At 32.8% G+C, this 16,896-nt stretch overlaps 1 protein-coding gene across 1 annotated transcript; it reads left to right on the forward strand.

The window, feature by feature from the left end:
* Window positions 1-1,773: 1,773 nt before the first annotated feature.
* Window positions 1,774-6,902, forward strand: LOC107859626 (O-fucosyltransferase 15). Its single transcript, XM_016704681.2, has 10 exons — window positions 1,774-2,238; window positions 2,882-2,971; window positions 3,050-3,149; window positions 3,238-3,299; window positions 3,500-3,588; window positions 4,390-4,510; window positions 4,592-4,735; window positions 4,860-5,194; window positions 5,906-6,146; window positions 6,444-6,902. The coding sequence occupies exons 1-10, from the start codon at window positions 1,897-1,899 to the stop codon at window positions 6,747-6,749; spliced, it is 1,830 nt and encodes a 609-aa protein (XP_016560167.1). The 5' UTR covers window positions 1,774-1,896; the 3' UTR covers window positions 6,750-6,902.
* Window positions 6,903-16,896: the final 9,994 nt, after the last annotated feature.

Consider the following 16,896-nt stretch of genomic DNA (forward strand, 5'->3'; position numbering starts at 1 on the left):
CACTCCAAACCTTCCCCGCTAGTACTCTTCAAAAAATTCACTGGAATCTCGTTTGGTCCTGTCTCCCTACCCCGCCGCATCCTGGGAATAGCTCCCTTGACCTCCTCGATCTTGATACACCTACAATAACCAAAATCACGACACTCCTCAGATTTCTCCAAGTCCCCCAACACGAAACTTTTGTCCCCCTCGTCATTTAAAAGATTATGAAAATAGTACTGCCACCTCTCCCTAATGAGGGCATCCTCAACCAACACTGAACCATCTCTCCTTTGATGCATTTCACTTGGTCAAGGTCACGAGCCCTCCGCTCCCTGGCATTGGCAAGCCTATACAACTTCTTATCTCCGCCTTTCTCCTCTAAAACCGCATACAAGCTCTCAAAAGCTGCAGTCTTAGCTGTCGTGACCGCTAACTTAGCCTCTCTACTAGCTACCTCATACTCCTCCTTATTCGTCTGCCTTTCCTGATCATCCTTGCTCTCAACCAACTTAGCATAAGCCACTTTCTTAGACTCCACCTTTCTCTTAACCTCTTCGTTCCACCACCAGTCTCCTCGATGCTTGCCAGATCGACCTCTCGAGATACCCAACACCTCTCTAGCTGTTTCCTTAATGCAACTAACAGTCGTCTCCCACATACTATCCACACCCCCTCTACTCTCCCAAGCCCCCCTACTCTTCAACTTCTCCTCCATTTCCAAGGCACTAGCTAAAGTCAAGCTACCCCGCTTAATCCTGGGCCGAGCTCCACACTTCTCTTCTCTTTGCCCTTATTGATAATCAAGTCCTCACCAAACCATGTTGAGTCAAAAGATTCTCGCTAAGTATGACTTTACAGTCTTTATATAGCGCTCTATCCTCTTTTCTCAGAAGCAAAAAGTCTATCTGAGTCTATTTCAATAAGTAAGATTATTGAAATAGTCGAGGCGTACACCAACCTATGGTGTTATTAAAAATATAACGAGTACACTGGAAAGCAAAATGCATGCCATGTGAGAGTAAGCCAAGACAAGCTTCATGCATGGATCACGCCGGATTGGGTGAAAAAAATTGAAAGAGAAAACATGAGGCCAGGTTGTACCATGTGTGCACTTTTACACACTTATCAAATGGGAGATGGAAGTAGCTTTTGTGCTTGTCTATACCGCAAGTTTCCTCCTTACAATCTCCCAAATACTATGTATTACTGCATTGACCAACCACTCAGTACAAATATATTCTGTGCCCCATATAAAATTTAACTTGAAAGAAAATTTCTCCTCCGAGATCTGCATCATAAAAAAAAAAAAAGAAAATTTAATCAAACTATGAGCTATATTATTTGATTTGTACATCTAGAAATATATATATAACAAAATTTGAGAGCTTTCAAATGACTTCACGCATCAATGTCTAGCTCCCATTAAGTATTAACTTGTTTTTAAAATCAATATCAATAGTATTTTTCATATTCTTTCATCCATTACTCATAGCATGACATTAATGATGTAGTTGTGATTGAGATAACCCTCAATCGGCTTTGACTATAGTTCAAATCTCTTCTTTTTATTTTAAATACTTATACCTTAGAGATAAATATTATCTAAAGTTTTCAAATAAATACATAATTCACCTCAGTTATTGCATAAACATAATATTCCACAATTTTACATCACTGAAGTTTAAATTATAAATATATCGGTTAAAAAACAATTAAAAATCTTATCAGTATGTTTCTTTGAAAATGAGTCGACGCTTTTTCTTCTACAAAAAAGGAAAAAAAAAAAAAAGATTGACGCTTTTTCCGGTACCCCAAAAAAAAAAGGTGCTAAAACCGTTAAATGTTAAAAATCTTGATAGACAAAAATAGAAAAGTAGAAACAGAAAAAAAAAAAATAAACATAAAAAACATCAAATGGCTTCTCGTAGCAATTCATTTTGTAAATTTTCAGAATCATCGTACGACTACTACACCGATAACGAACAACCCGGGGATCAGAATCCGGATCGGGCTGACCCCCTGACCCGGAACAACTCTCTTAACGGGTTGCTGGGTTTCACATTCGGGTCGAAAAAGATGAGGAAGAAGAAACCCTTTTATCAGGATAGGGCAGCTCTCCTGTTGGCTTTCTTTGTGCTTGTTTTTCTGGGGATGAATTGGTGGATGATTTCTCGGATCCAAAATTCGGGTCGGGCTGCTACACCTCGGGTTGAGTTCAAGTTCTTGAAAGACAATGCATCCACTTTATCTGTTCGGGTATGTTTTGAATCACTCTTTATGTTGAATCATTCTGAAAATAAAAAGAGTTAAAATACTGAAACTACAAGTGATTATATGTTTAATTTTTGATAAAATGATGTTATTTAACGTGCTGATGATAAATATGGGACTTGAGATGGTATGACATGAACTCATAATTTAGTTAGGGAGTTGAAAAAAATGTATCTTGAGTTGCTTTTTCTTGTTTTGTTTTTTGATAATTGTGGTGTTCGGACTAGCTTGGACGCGCCTAGATAAATTTCACTGGATACCTGCAAGTTCCACCAGCACTAGGTGCTAGAATCGATGGGAAGAAATCACCTGGTGTTTTTGTCTCCACTAGGATTTGAACCTGAGAACTTATGGTTCTCACTTCATTGACCACTAGGACACACCCTTGGGTGGAATGAATCTTGAGTTACTTCTCCGGCAGACTATACTGTGTCTTTTAATTATTTGTCGAACCATTTAGTATTGGAATGAAATAGGGGCAAAAAGAGGGGATGTATACAGAGAATTCTTATAGCTGACCCCAACTAGTTTAGGGATGAGGAGTTGTTGATTGTTGAAATATGAATTGATTCGCTGAGTTGGAATACTTTTGATACATGTGGAGTAAATGTTGCTTTTGATATCGTAGGAAGAACTGGTAAAACTTGGCAAAGTGAGAAAGCCTCAGAAAACGATATATGCACGATTGCTGGCTAAAGCTGCTCATGCCTTAGCTGAGGTACTTTTTGTTTCTAGAAGGAAGTGAGTGGATCTTTGTTGATGTTACTTGATATAATGTGAGGTCAACACATTGCAGGGACAAAGAAAAGCCGAGCCAAAAGATTTGTGGGCTGAACCCTATTTTGTTGCATCCACTTGGAAACCTTGTGCCGAGCACCGTGACTGGCTACCTAGTGGTCTTTATCTTTCTCTCTTTCTCTCTCCATGCATTTTATCTTTCGGGTAGTTATCCTGCTTCTTATGTGGGTAATAATAAATTTTCAGAGGGAAGAAATGGTTACATTATCGTGACTGCAAATGGTGGGATAAATCAGCAGCGAGTAGCTGTAAGTTATGTCTTCTACTTAATTTACCCTTTTCAAAAAAAGTTAAGTCTTCTACTTTTGACATTATCTGTTCCATCAGCATGCCAAGCTGTATTTCTTTAGTTTAGCTTGCCAAGCCAAAGATAAAGGATCAACGCTAGTATTACATGAAAACTGTGGTCTTTTTCTTTTAACTAACAAAGTTTTTCCATGCACAACAGATCTGCAATATTGTTGCTGTTGCAAGATTACTTGATGCAACGTTGGTTCTTCCTAAATTTCTGTACAGTAGTGTTTGGAAAGATGTGAGGTAAAAACTTGCTGCTTATTGTCCTTTTCACTTAATTCTTTCATTTTTTTTTAATTGTACAATAAGGACTGCGGAATATTCTGTCAAACTGTCAAAATTTGTTTTCAGATTTAGAACATCCTCCATATGCCATTGTGTACCTTCATACTTGTCTAGATATACGTGCTAGTTGAAAAGTATTTTCATTTAGTTACTTTCAATTTTCTTGTCATAGCTAGTCAAACAATCTGAACTGGCTTCGTCTTGATATTCATTAACTCAATACTTGGGAGTTTGTGATGTAACGCTGATTTCTCTTTGGTCACTTGTCTACACTACATGAGTGCTCCAAGACTTTGTGATTGTCCAAAAGGTTCACCTGGCTTTCCTTTTTCTGTATCTACATGAATGACTTGCATGTTCATCCAGGTGTTATTTATTTTATGGTATCTACTTTAAATTCGTCATACACCTTGAAAGATGGATTCGCCATATTTCATTTTCTAAACTCTTTTCCAATGTGCTTTGAGCTATATAACATTCTCCGTTTTCATTTCCGCTGCTTAACCACCTTTTCATTTGCGAGTAACTATTCCCTCTGCAATTTTTCATCTGCGCTGGTATCTTTTAAGTGTTGCATTGAGTTGCTTTTAGTATGATCTTCATCAAGGAGAAATTAAAACTTTTAACAAGATCTTTATATGCCTCCTGTCCTTTTTGCTTCCTTTAAACATTGTTCCCTTTTCTTGCTAATGTGAAGCATTTGATACCTCATTAGTTCCTTAAGTTGAGGATTGATAGATGTAATCTCTAATTTCTTAGCCAGTTTGGCGATATCTATCAGGAGGAGCATTTCATCGACTACCTGAAACCTGATATTCATATAGTTAGAGAACTTCCTCAGGAGTTACAGTCATTAGATCTAGAGACTATTGGCAGTTTGGTAAGACTCTTGACTAAATCAATCATTTTGAATATGATCACGTGAAGAAGCTGGTTCCTGACGATCTTGAAATAAATCCAGGTGACAGATGCAGATGTTGTAAAAGAAGCAAAACCAAGTTTCTACAAGAAACATATTCTTCCTATTTTACATAAGAACAGAGTTGTGCATTTTCTTGGATTTGGGAATCGCTTGGCATCTGATCCGTTACCACTTCAGGTGCAGGTAAACCTATCAAACTTGATATTAGGGTTCCTTGTTGATTTCTCAGTTTTTCGCTTCATCTTCTCATTTAGTCTGATTCCCACAATTTCTACCTTGGTTCCTGATTTTTGGGTACTTCATCTAGAGACTTCGATGCAGATGCAATTTTCATGCTCTGAAATTTGTTCCGAAGATTGAAGAAACTGGAGCTTTACTTGTGCGGAGAATGCGTCAGAATGTTACACGCTTGGGACCTTTGGATCGTCATCTAGTGGGTCCGTTCTCAAAGTCTTTGATGAAGGGTGAACGAAATCGTGGAGAAAAAGTCGCTAGGTATTTAGCTTTGCATCTGAGGTTTGAAATTGATATGGTGGCTCATTCCCTCTGTGAATATGGTGGGGGTGAAGAAGAAAGGAATGAACTGGAAGCATATCGTGAAATCCACTTCCCTGCATTGGTGGAGCTTAAGAAGACCAAGGAGTATGTTATTATAATCCTTGCTCAATTCCTTTGCTGGCACAACTCATAAGAAAAAGCTAGGCTAACTTGTTTGGTTGTCCTAGACTGTTGCTTGCTTCTTTGATTATCCAGAAGTTGCACCAGACACACACACAAACATATTGAACTAAGGGTCTCTTTGATATGAATAAAAATGTTTTCATGGGAAATAAGTGGTTTTGTGACTTATTTTATGGTGTTTGGTAAGTTAACAAAAAATGCGCTTCCAAAAGCATTTATATATATCCAGGCAAACACTATGAGGGTAGGGGTGGGATGTGTTGGAGGGTGGGGAGGAGATAATCACTATGGAATTTCACTTTGGGAACTTATTTTTCCTACTTTTACTAGGAGAGTCGTTTTTTTCATTTTAAGGAACTTGATTTCTTAGAGAAAAATGGTTTTTCAAAAATTTTGACCTACCTAATAATGAGGATATTGTTAAGCTACTTCTTATCTCTCTAGCATCTGGTCCAGGCTCATGTCTTCTTGTTGCGAAAGGGGTGGGTCTCTGGATTACCTCTATTGGAAAATTGTAATTATGTCTTCAAAGTGATGACTAATATTTTCTCTGTAGATGCCAAATGACCTTAACCTAATTCTAGAGACATGATATTGAGGGGTTATATCACATTCAATTTTATGAAAACTAGTCCCAGATTACTATTGATTCTGACAAAATCATTTGTTCAGGTTGCCCTCCCCAGCAGATCTTAAGGCTGAAGGACTGTGTCCTTTAATGCCTGAAGAGACTGTGCTGATGCTTGCTGCGCTTGGTTTTAATCGGCAGACACGCATATACTTGGCAGGTGCAAACATCTATGGAGGGAATTCAAGACTGGCCTCCTTGACTACCTTGTATCCTAATCTAGTCACGAAGGAAAACTTACTTTCATCGTCCGAGATTGAACCATTCAAGAATTTCTCTTCTCAGGTGAACTCTGGCTTAATTGGTTCAACATGATTTTGATTTATTATTATGCCCAGCAATTTTTTTATGGAGCACCAAATTGTACAAAGGATAGAAATAATTCACAGCACTTTATGTGCTTGATATTGACTCATTATGACTCATAACGAATAACTTAGCGTCTTCATCTTCAAAACATAATAGGCGGTTGAACATACATGCATTATATATGTAGCCATTTGTTACTGACTTGCAGTTTAATCATCATATATTTGATTTGAGAACTCAACTCATGCAATTAGATGAACTCTTTTTATGCAGCTAGCTGCACTGGACTTCATAGTTTGCTCTGCCGCAGATGTGTTTGCCATGACAGACTCCGGAAGCCAATTTTCATCGTTGGTCTCTGGTTTTCGGGTATACTATGGTGGGGGCAAAATGGCCACCATACGGCCAAACAAGCGTAGACTCGCTGGTATCTTTGTCAAGAACAACACAATAGATTGGAGAACCTTTGAGCAAAGAGTGAGGAAAGCAGTGAGACAAACGAAACGGGTATTTTCACGACCTGTTGGGAGGAGTGTGTACAGATATCCACGGTGTAAGGAATGTATGTGCAACACATAGGCCCCTTAAGTTAACTAGGTCCATTGTCAGCTGTGTTTACGGGAAAAAGAAGTCACAACCAAATGTAAATGTAATGTGTGTCCATTGTAATCTTGAATTAATCAAGTCTTTTTTCTTCTGTAACATTATATGATATGTTTTTTATTCTTCTAATTTCTAATATAGTGGCAGAGATAGATGATTGAGTTGGTCATGCACTTGAACATTTTGCTTTATCAAGGAGATTGGTTTTATGGCCATGGCCCTTTACCAATGTTATTTCAGATATATGGTCATTTCCACGGGAGCTCTAAAAAAAATGACCCATATATGATCCATAAATAAAATACCAGTGAACTTTTATTTGGAAAGCGACACATTCGATCGTTAGGTCAGATACCAAATATGGAAAAATAACAAAAACAAACAAATTAACTTACCATATTTATCCAAATCTTCTCCCTTACAAAGTCCCAATTGATTACGTAACTTCGTTGGATGTATTGAGAGCTAATTATATATCTCGACAGACCCAAAATAAATAAAAAAATGTATTAGGAGCTAATTGTGTATCTTTAGAAACGAAAAAAGGTATCTTCGTTGGATGTATTTTGTATCTCAACTGATTCAAAATCGAAATAAATGTATTGGGAGTTGATTATATATCTTTACAAAGGAAAAAAAATGTATATTCATTGGATGTATCAGAGTTAATTATTTATCTCGGCCCCAAAAATATTCACGAGATCAATGGGTTGGGTCAATGTAGAACCTTACCAATCTAGATCTGTGTCTATGGGCTAACGCAGGGGAAGCACTCAGCCCTATATATCAAACTTTTATTTTGAAATTTTGAATGGAAGTTTGGTATTCACCAATTTGAGCTCCACTACTATTGATATTTTCGACTTACATACAAATAAGAAAAATTTGCTTATATAACCACCCAACTTCTAAGAATAGTCGACTGATATATAAAATATCATATATATGTATATCTATTAGGAAAGATGAACATTGAATTTACATGGAAAAATAACTTGTTACTGCTAGAATAGTCAAAAACCAAAATTCTTTACAATGTCTATAGTAAAATTGCTTAATCGGCACGCAAACACGTTTATGCTCCTTTGATTTTTCCTTGCTTAATTTAGTGCGTGTTAATTTTTCACTCTTCAATTTAACAATATTAGAAAGGATTATAATCGAATTGACCAATATCAAATGCAGATAAAGAATGGACTTGACAATAATACTTTTATTAAGGATCTTATTATACTCAGTTTGTGTAACATACATATCATTAATGTACTTTCTCCCAATTACATGACTGTCATTTGCATGACCAAAATATAAAATCTGTCAACTAATTAATTCAAAAAAAAAAAAATATATACTGTTGCAATATTAATCTTGTGTGATAAGCCTAGCCTTATGCTTTTAGTGTCTATAATGCCCACTAATAATTCTCAGTGTAAGTCCAATCACTACCAAAAGTGCCTTCTAGGGTTGGCTCCTACATAAGCCAAAAACATTATTTCATATATAAGTTTTAATTTAACTCTGCACACTGATGACTTAAATAATTTTTTACAATATCAAATCAGCTGAAAAATAACTGCTTGTAAATAAATGTGGAATGGATAGACAACCCGAAAAATAAGGCAGATAAGCTGTAACAACATGTGTAAGAAGAAACTGTTTACATTGGTGTTATATATAAGTAGAATCCTATTTACATTTGGTAGCTTCTTCATATAGTAATCACCCTGCTGGAGCCAACCTCTTTGCTTGCCCACAAATAATCAATTTAGGTCCTTTCACTACCAAACTCTTGCAAAAATAATGCACCCTAGGTTTGCTCCTACATGAGCCAAAAACAGTACCAGACATGATATCTTTGTCATTTTGAAGATCACTTCTTTCTAAAAAAAAAAAAGAACGGGGAAAGGGATTACAAGGTAGGGAATCAAACTCTCACAACGAAGGTGAAAATACAGATACATATATCAATCAATTGCTACATAGATAAGTTCATTCTCCATTAGCTATCTTGATGTCTTATTTTGATTTTTTGAAATTCTTATACACATACGTCGATCGTCTTATGATTTAAGAAGGAGATAAAATTCAAAACTAGAATATATATATGTTCATGAAGGAGCTAATTAAGCTTCCTATATCTCTAGACATTTTCATTATTGCTCAAGCATTGTTTTATTAGGCTATTAGCTAACCTCGATGTCACATATATAGTGCAATTAATGCACACACACAGTGGATATGCATGAACCGCTCTATATACAGCTCTTTTATGATAATCTCTAAAATATTGCCATTCGATCTCATGGTCTTTCTGTCTTAACTCACAAGATTTTACTTTATTTTGTCAAAGAAAAGATTAGGAATTTGAATTGGAGGAGGAGAAATTAAAGTACATTGCTATTGTGAGGCATCTAAAACTTATGTTGAAACAGTTGACATCCATTCATAGTGGCATGTTTTGGATTAGACAAGAGAAAAAGAGCAAAACCTTGTCGGCCAAAAAATGTGTCTTCGGTGTTAGGAGCTATATATATATATAAAAAAAAAAAAAAATTGTTATCTAGGGTTTGGTCGACATTGGGTCCCTCAAGTCTTTGAAGCAAGAATATAGCCAATGCAAGGAGTTCCCTAGTGGAGTATTTAGGAGTCATGTCATGTAAAAGAAGAAGACAAAAAATAAGGATGTAAGTTTTAAAAAATATTGGTAAAAAAAGTGAAATATTTGCAAGTATATTTCGTAAGTGCTTTGATTTTGATTGTACAAATATATTTTAAGAAAATTGTGAATGATTACGACATAAACTCAAAACATGTAGCTAAAAAGATGATTGTGATAGTCCGAACTTAGTAATTTTGTTTTGAAACTTATGCGTGTGTTAAAATTCTATTGAATAAGACTAAGTAATACTCTATCTTAAACGTAACAAATCAAATAGACTATGATGAAATTTTCAACTTGCACTCATACAATATTCAAAAATTGAATCCGAGTGTGATTTGAAAAAGTAAATAAAAGTTGAATTATATATTGCCACTTCCTCTCGTGGGATAAACAATAAGCAACATAAACATTTTGCCCATTGAATATTGAAAAGACACCTTTATTCTATTACTATTATTTCAAAACCTGTGGGTGAATCGACCAATGAGAAAAGAATGAAACATTTTCCACACATCCAATATTCAGACAAGAGTGTCGTATCATCTATCAATATTCAATACTAGAAGTGTTGAACACAAGTACTTAGATAAATTAGAATCAAAAACTTTAAGGATCGATTTTACTACTTGTCTATCCAAGAACCTAGCTACCCAAAAGCATTATATTAATACAGATGCTTCAATATGGACTATGGAGTAGCCTTCGTGGGCAATTTAGTCGAAAATATAACGTGCAGCTCTAAATTTTTAGGAAAAAATATTTGTAAGAATTTAAATTTACTTAGGATCTAAAGACTAAAGCTATAAATTTGGATGTGTTTATTATGGGATTGTGTCCTACATAAAATCAAATACTATTAGTTTTACTTTATTTAAAAAACAAATTACTAAAGATATATCACTGTCATCACGTCATTAAATAGTCCAAATTATATTTTCGGCTAAAATAATCATGGAGGCCTACAAGACAAAAATAAATTACCTTTAAGAAATAAATAAGAAAAAGTGATTTTGGTGAATAGTTACTATAAACTGAGACAATTAACTCATTAATATAACGATGTCAATTACAAGGTATTGAGAAAGTAAAATAGAAAAACAAGATTCAAGAGATACGTTTACTAGCTTACTCTTTTATTTTCTTTTACGTCTGAGACTTTTGAGTATCAATTTTTCAATTGTAGTTACTATGATTTATCGAGTTCCTTTCTTTTAGTAGAAAGAAAAGAACTAAATTTGCAAAAAAAAAAAATTAGGAAGTACGTACGTAATTTGAAGGAATCTATTTTCCTCAAATTAAGTCCTTACGCCAGCAGAAGTGATGTAAGCACATGCAAATAGTAGTATTGATTTTCAAGTTGCTGCTTGGTTAAAGTTAAAGATGCTACTTCAGAGTTCTACCTAGTTCTATTTCAACTCTATGATGGCCAATAATGTGTAAAATCTTAGCCAAATGCATCACTTAAAGGTACGCCAATCTTTTACCTTGACACTCTATTTAAATCTTGTACTTGTTTGACACTTCAGCCTCTTGTTATACTCTCTCTTTCGAAAAGAATGACTTCCTTTTCTTTTTAGTTTGTTTGAAAAAGAATAATTTTTTTTTTTTGCGATACTTTAATTTCAACTTTTCACATGACATGTTTAGATCACAAGATTCAAAATTCTTCTTTATTTTCTTAAATTTTGTGTCAAATCAAAGTAGATCATTCTTTTCTAAATAAAGGGAGTAGTATATATATATATATATATATATGTGCCTATCTAAAATAAAATTAAATCCAATATCACCCATGCTGTAAACCATGAAATTTTCATCCAACCAAACTTGTATAAGTAGTTCGGCTCTAATGTTTGATACCTAAAACTATGATCCAAAATGGGGGCAAAAAGGAGCCATAGTACTTAACTTTTTGTGAAAAATTAGATTGACTTCATCTCACCAATGGGTTTGATTTAGTAGCCGTTTCGCCATCACAATTATTATTATTATTATTTTTATTTGAAAAATTATTTTACTTTAGTGGAAAAAGTGAAAATAAGATGATTTGACCATGAAATTTTTAAATACAAATTTGATTTTGTATTTGAAAAAGTGAAAACAAGTTTTATTTGTTTTCACTTTTTTTATTCATACTTCTCTCACAAAATTTTAAAAACAACTTTAATTTATATTCATGGTCAAACACAACTCCAATTTCAACTTCAATTCCAACTCAAACTCCGAAAAATTATAATTTTCATGGCCAAACGGGGCCTTATTTTATGATGCCAAGTACACGATTATTTTTTTCTTTGGAGAAACTTAAATCTAGTGTGAGTCTCACCATCACCTATTATTAAAAGAGAAAAGATATTTTTCCCCCCTGAACTTGTCTTCCAAACTCACTTTAACACTTGAACTTAACTTTCGTTTATTTATCCCCTTAACATCTTTAAAGTGAATTAATTTCATTCCTTAATATATATTATCACTCTCATAATGGAGAGTGTGTTACACTCTCCACACCTCAGCGTCACCTCAACACCACGTCATTACCATGTAAAATTTTATAATTTATTTTAAAAAAGTAATTTCACACATATATTATTTTTGTATATATATATACATATATATATATATATAAGAATTAAATAAAAATGTCCTCCCCCTCCTTTTCCTTCTTCTTTAGCCCCCCCCCCCCCCCCCTTCCCCCCCCCCCCCCCCCCCCCTCCCCCATTTCTCCCCCGCAACCCCTCCCCAGCAAAATAGCCCCCCCTCCCTCCTTCCCTCCTTTCTTGTTAATACAAAAATACCTTCATTTTTTTTTTTCAATCCCACCAGCTGCAATTCCACCACTACAAACAAGTTTGTAATATTTTCTTTTTCTTATTTCTAATTCAAGTTTAGAGTTTAAAAAAGTAAAAATTCAACAAACTTTTGTCATCATTCTCTATTTCCAACATATCTCTTGTGAATCCACGTATAAAAAACAAATCAAAGTGCAGAACTATAATCCATTTTCCTTATTTGCAAAGGAAAAAGTGAGAAATTAAAGGAGAGCAATGAAGAATAAAAAAATTTTATGTGAATTTTCTAATTATGTAGTGCTCTTGGATTAATTAAAAATTAGGAGAATGACTACAAAACGAGAAGAATGATGACAAAAGTAGAAATTAAAAAAAAAATTATTGATGATAAATGGTTCAAAGACAAAATCATCAATTTAATTTATTTTTTGTTCAAATTTTGAGGGAGTTGAATTGAAGTTTGAGATGGTGTTTAATAGAGGTTTTTTTTTAATTTAGTGTATTTGTGGTTGTTTTTTTATGGTGTTAATGGAGGAAAATGAAAAAAAATTAAAGGAGAGTGTTGATGAAGAATGGATTTGAGGTTGTTAATGAAGGAATTTGCGTGTTGTGGATGTTTTGGAGAAGAAAGAATAAAAGGCGTTCAATAGAGATTTTTTTTTAATTCAGTGTCTTTGTGGTTATTCTTTGATGGTGTTAATGAAGAAAAATGAAAAAAAAATTGAAGAAGAGTGTTGATGGAGAATGGATTTGAGGTTGCTAATTGGGGAATTTGAGTGTTGTTGATGTTTTGGAGAAAAAGAATAAAAGGTGTCTATTTTTTAATTTTTTTTATTATATTTTCAAGATAATATTAGTGTTTTTTTTTTACAAATATATGCATTTTTTTTTCTTTAAATGAATATTTAAAAGAAATTAAATAGATAGAAAAACGAATTTTAATGCGCCCAACGGCGCTTGTTTACACGCGAGCAGTTAAGGGGGATTTTAATTCACTTTAAAGATGTTAAGGGGTAAATAAATGAAAATTAAATTTAAGTTCTAAAGTGAGAGTTGGGAGGACAAGTTCGAGGGGAAGATGTCTTTTCTCTTATTAAAATAAAAAGTTTGCATATTTGGCTTATAAAAAAGAATCAACACGTGAGAGGTATGTTGTAGACATATTTAAGTAAATTAAAGTGTAATCTCTTTAACACTTCAAACTTTTATATAGGATGATTACACATTTTTATTTGTTATCAGAATCAGGTTCATCCTAATTCTTCTTAACGTAGGATGTGGGATTGTTTGATTCCTTATATAGTTTTGGATCGTCCTCGGGTTTATTATTATCACGTTAGAGGAGGGCAAATATCCTAATTTGAGTTTCATTGTCGGTCATTATTAGAAAGAACTTCCAATCGCACGTGCGGGACATATTGAAGATATGTTTATATTTACAAAAATGAAAGTATTTATGTTCTAATCGCTTCATCAAATTAAGTTTTAGATGAGATGATCACACATCTTAACAATTAAATTAACTATCATGTTTATTTTTTTTCACATTGGTTTTCTGTTGTTTTCAATTTTTCTATTCTTTTACCCAGGGAGCAAAGTTGGCTTGGGAAGAGCCAAAGGGAAAAGGGGTTTATTCTCCATAAATTCTTATGCCAAAGTGTGGTTTTTGCAGTTTCCCAGCACTTACAAAATCCTACTCGAAATATTCTCTCCCTCAATTTTACATGCACAAAGCCATTTTATACTTCCACCGTCTTAATTTATGTGACATATCTGAACTTTCAAGATTCAGATTTTGAAAATTTGTATGAACTAGGATAATAGAAGCTTTAATTTCTTTAAATGAAATTTACATATTTAAAAGTTACGGTAAAAGTACTATAAATTATATATAAGTATTAATAATTTAGATATTTAAAAGTTATAAGGGAATTTGATCAAATAAAAATTTAATTGACCTTCAAAATTATTTTAAATTTGTAATATAAATTGAGACGGAAAGATTATTAATTATTCTTCCGTAGAGTAGTGTGTCTGCTGCACCTTCACATACGAATATTTATCTACTGTCTGGAATAAGAGTACATGTAGCACTGTAAATCAGTCTCATCTCATTAAACAATAAACAAATAAGTAAATAAAATATTGGTACTATAGTTTTGATGTATGTGCTTCTTTGTCATCTTTTAAGTGGCCAACTTCTTTTCACAAGCTCAAGAACCATCCCCACTTGGAAAAAGTTTAATTTGCTTTAATAAAAAAGGTGGAGAGAAAGAATTAGATAATTGATTTTAACCCATGTGTGTAATGATTAGAGCATATGAAAAAAAAATCATAATGGAATTCCAAAAGTGGAAAGAGGAAGATGTTAATGATAAGATTAGTGAGTTCACTTAGTGGCTAATTAACTGGAGCTTATGATTGGGGATGCCAGTTATGGCAAAGCTTAAAACTCCTTAGACTAGAAAGTTGATTTTCTTTCTTAAACATAATCATGGTTTTAACTAGCTTGATTAACTTGAAATGTTGCCGTAGTTTCTAATGCTTTATTTTTTTTGAGGGAAAAAGAAGACTTCCACAGAAAAATTTATATGCACAAAGATATTATATGATATATTCCAGATAAATTATTTTTTAAAAAATAAAAATTTGAAGTTTTAAGATATTTATATCAAGTCAATTAACATAGAGACTAAAAAAAAGGAAGAAAGTATACTCGATGACTTTAAAAATGGGTGGTGTTGAACTTTTGATACTTGTTTGCCCCCGTGAACAAACTCAAGGTCAAAGTTAAAACTTGATAAACTTTAACAAATTCAAATTTAAATTTTATGAATTCTAAATTAAGTTCTTATCACTTAACTCATCATCTTAAGTCCAAATGATCACGATATTGTAATATATGTTACATTAAACTCATATTTCACGTTGAAAATATCAAGTTCAAAGAATCACGATATCGTAACGTTACATTCGCACTTGCTCATGAAACACACACATTAAAAGTTGAAGGTCACTCTCCTCTCCAGAACCATTGTTACTTAGAAATGTGTAAACAAAGTGATGAGAAGTAAAGAAAGCAATGTCCAAAAGAATAGCATCAAAATGTTGCTAGTTTCACCCAATTTCTATCTATGATAAGTATTATTCATGGTTATTGTTGACAATTGGCAACTGGTTATGGACGTGACGTAAAGGCAAATGCAAAAGCTTTGCTATCGAAAGAGCCAAAGGCCCCTAGTTACCCCTGCCTGCTATAACCCCTATTGCTTAGACCTCAAACCCCTATAAAAAAAAAATGAGGGAATAGTAGTACATATATACTCTGTCTTTGATTTATACTTATCAAATATGCAAATCTAATCTCTAAAAAATCCTCTTCATTTTCCATCAATAACTCCACTTCACTTCTGACCACCTTTTTCTTTTTTCTTGTGTACTTGTATACGTTGGTAACAGAAGTAATTTTATGCATCAATTAACGGTAGAGACAAAACTTTCACTAAATTATTCAAAATATAACAAATTAAACCTAAGAAGAAATCAAGGACATCCAATAAATATATATATAAAATTAATCCGTTCGTCTTTACTAGTTGCATTTAGCTTTATGAAAGTAAGCTTGACTAAAATTCGAGGTTAAACTGAAGAACATTAATTTAATACTTTAAAAATTTAAATTTAGATTGATGTTTGAAAATTATATAAAAGTGCTGCAAGTTGCAATTCTTCTTATATTAATATGATTAAAAATAAATCTTAAAATATTAGTTAAAGTTCATGCAGTTTAACTTTCGAGAAAAGCAGCGTAAGTAAAATAAACATAGCAAGCATATCTATAATCTATATCTATATCTATATCTATAATCTCTATCCTAATCTCTAATCCCTTAGAAAAATGATTTGAACTTTTTGTCCTTCATTAAAAGTCTTTGTTTTAGACAAAATCATCTTTTCACTATTTTTTTAATATTTAAAAGTTGAAAATTAATTAAATATATTTATTGTGAAATTCTATATATATGGTAAATATAAATATATTTTTTAAAAAATTTCTAAAGTATATAATAAAAGGAAATATTTAATAAAAGTTTTACTTTGAAAAGGTTTTTGTTGCTAAAATAGGAAAAAGAAAAACTCATAGTTATGCCAATATTATTTTAAAACGGCGTGGAGAAAAAAGACTAAAAATAGGGATGAGTATAAAATTGGTAAAAAGAACTAAGAATCGACTTTTTTTGTTTGGTTTTGTTTATTTGGAAAGAAAATATTATTGTCTTCTTATATAATTAATTGCTAAGAAATAAAATTGTTAATTATTACCTTATATAAAAAAAAATTACAACTCTATTTAACTGATATTTTAATCAAATTTTACAAGAAACATAAATATTGGCTTATTCTATTTTTAATTTTCTTCTTATTTTGATTTTGATTTGAGTCATATTATTACTTTTATTGTGATCATCTTCTTTGTCTTTCTTTATTTGATTTTTAGTTCACTTACTTTTTTTGTCTTTACTTTTGCAGTTTCCAAAACGTACGTAGGGGGGAAACAAATTCATATATAGAATTTTCTTATTCAATGAAATTTTGATAGTATTTATGATTAAAACAATAAATTTTTTTAAAATTTTAGTATATTTTTGAAGTTTACGATTACAAATACAAA

This window comes from Capsicum annuum, chromosome 2 (genome assembly GCF_002878395.1).
Source record: "Capsicum annuum cultivar UCD-10X-F1 chromosome 2, UCD10Xv1.1, whole genome shotgun sequence".
NCBI classification, from domain to species: domain Eukaryota; kingdom Viridiplantae; phylum Streptophyta; class Magnoliopsida; order Solanales; family Solanaceae; genus Capsicum; species Capsicum annuum.

Bases quoted from the DNA above. Each gene is read 5' to 3' on its own strand.
- LOC107859626 (XM_016704681.2), top strand. From the start codon at position 1,897: ATGGCTTCTCGTAGCAATTCATTTTGTAAATTTTCAGAATCATCGTAC. The intron at 2,239-2,881 runs GTATGTTTTGAA...TTGATATCGTAG, and splicing joins CATCCACTTTATCTGTTCGG to GAAGAACTGGTAAAACTTGG. The intron at 4,736-4,859 runs GTAAACCTATCA...TACTTCATCTAG, and splicing joins CGTTACCACTTCAGGTGCAG to AGACTTCGATGCAGATGCAA.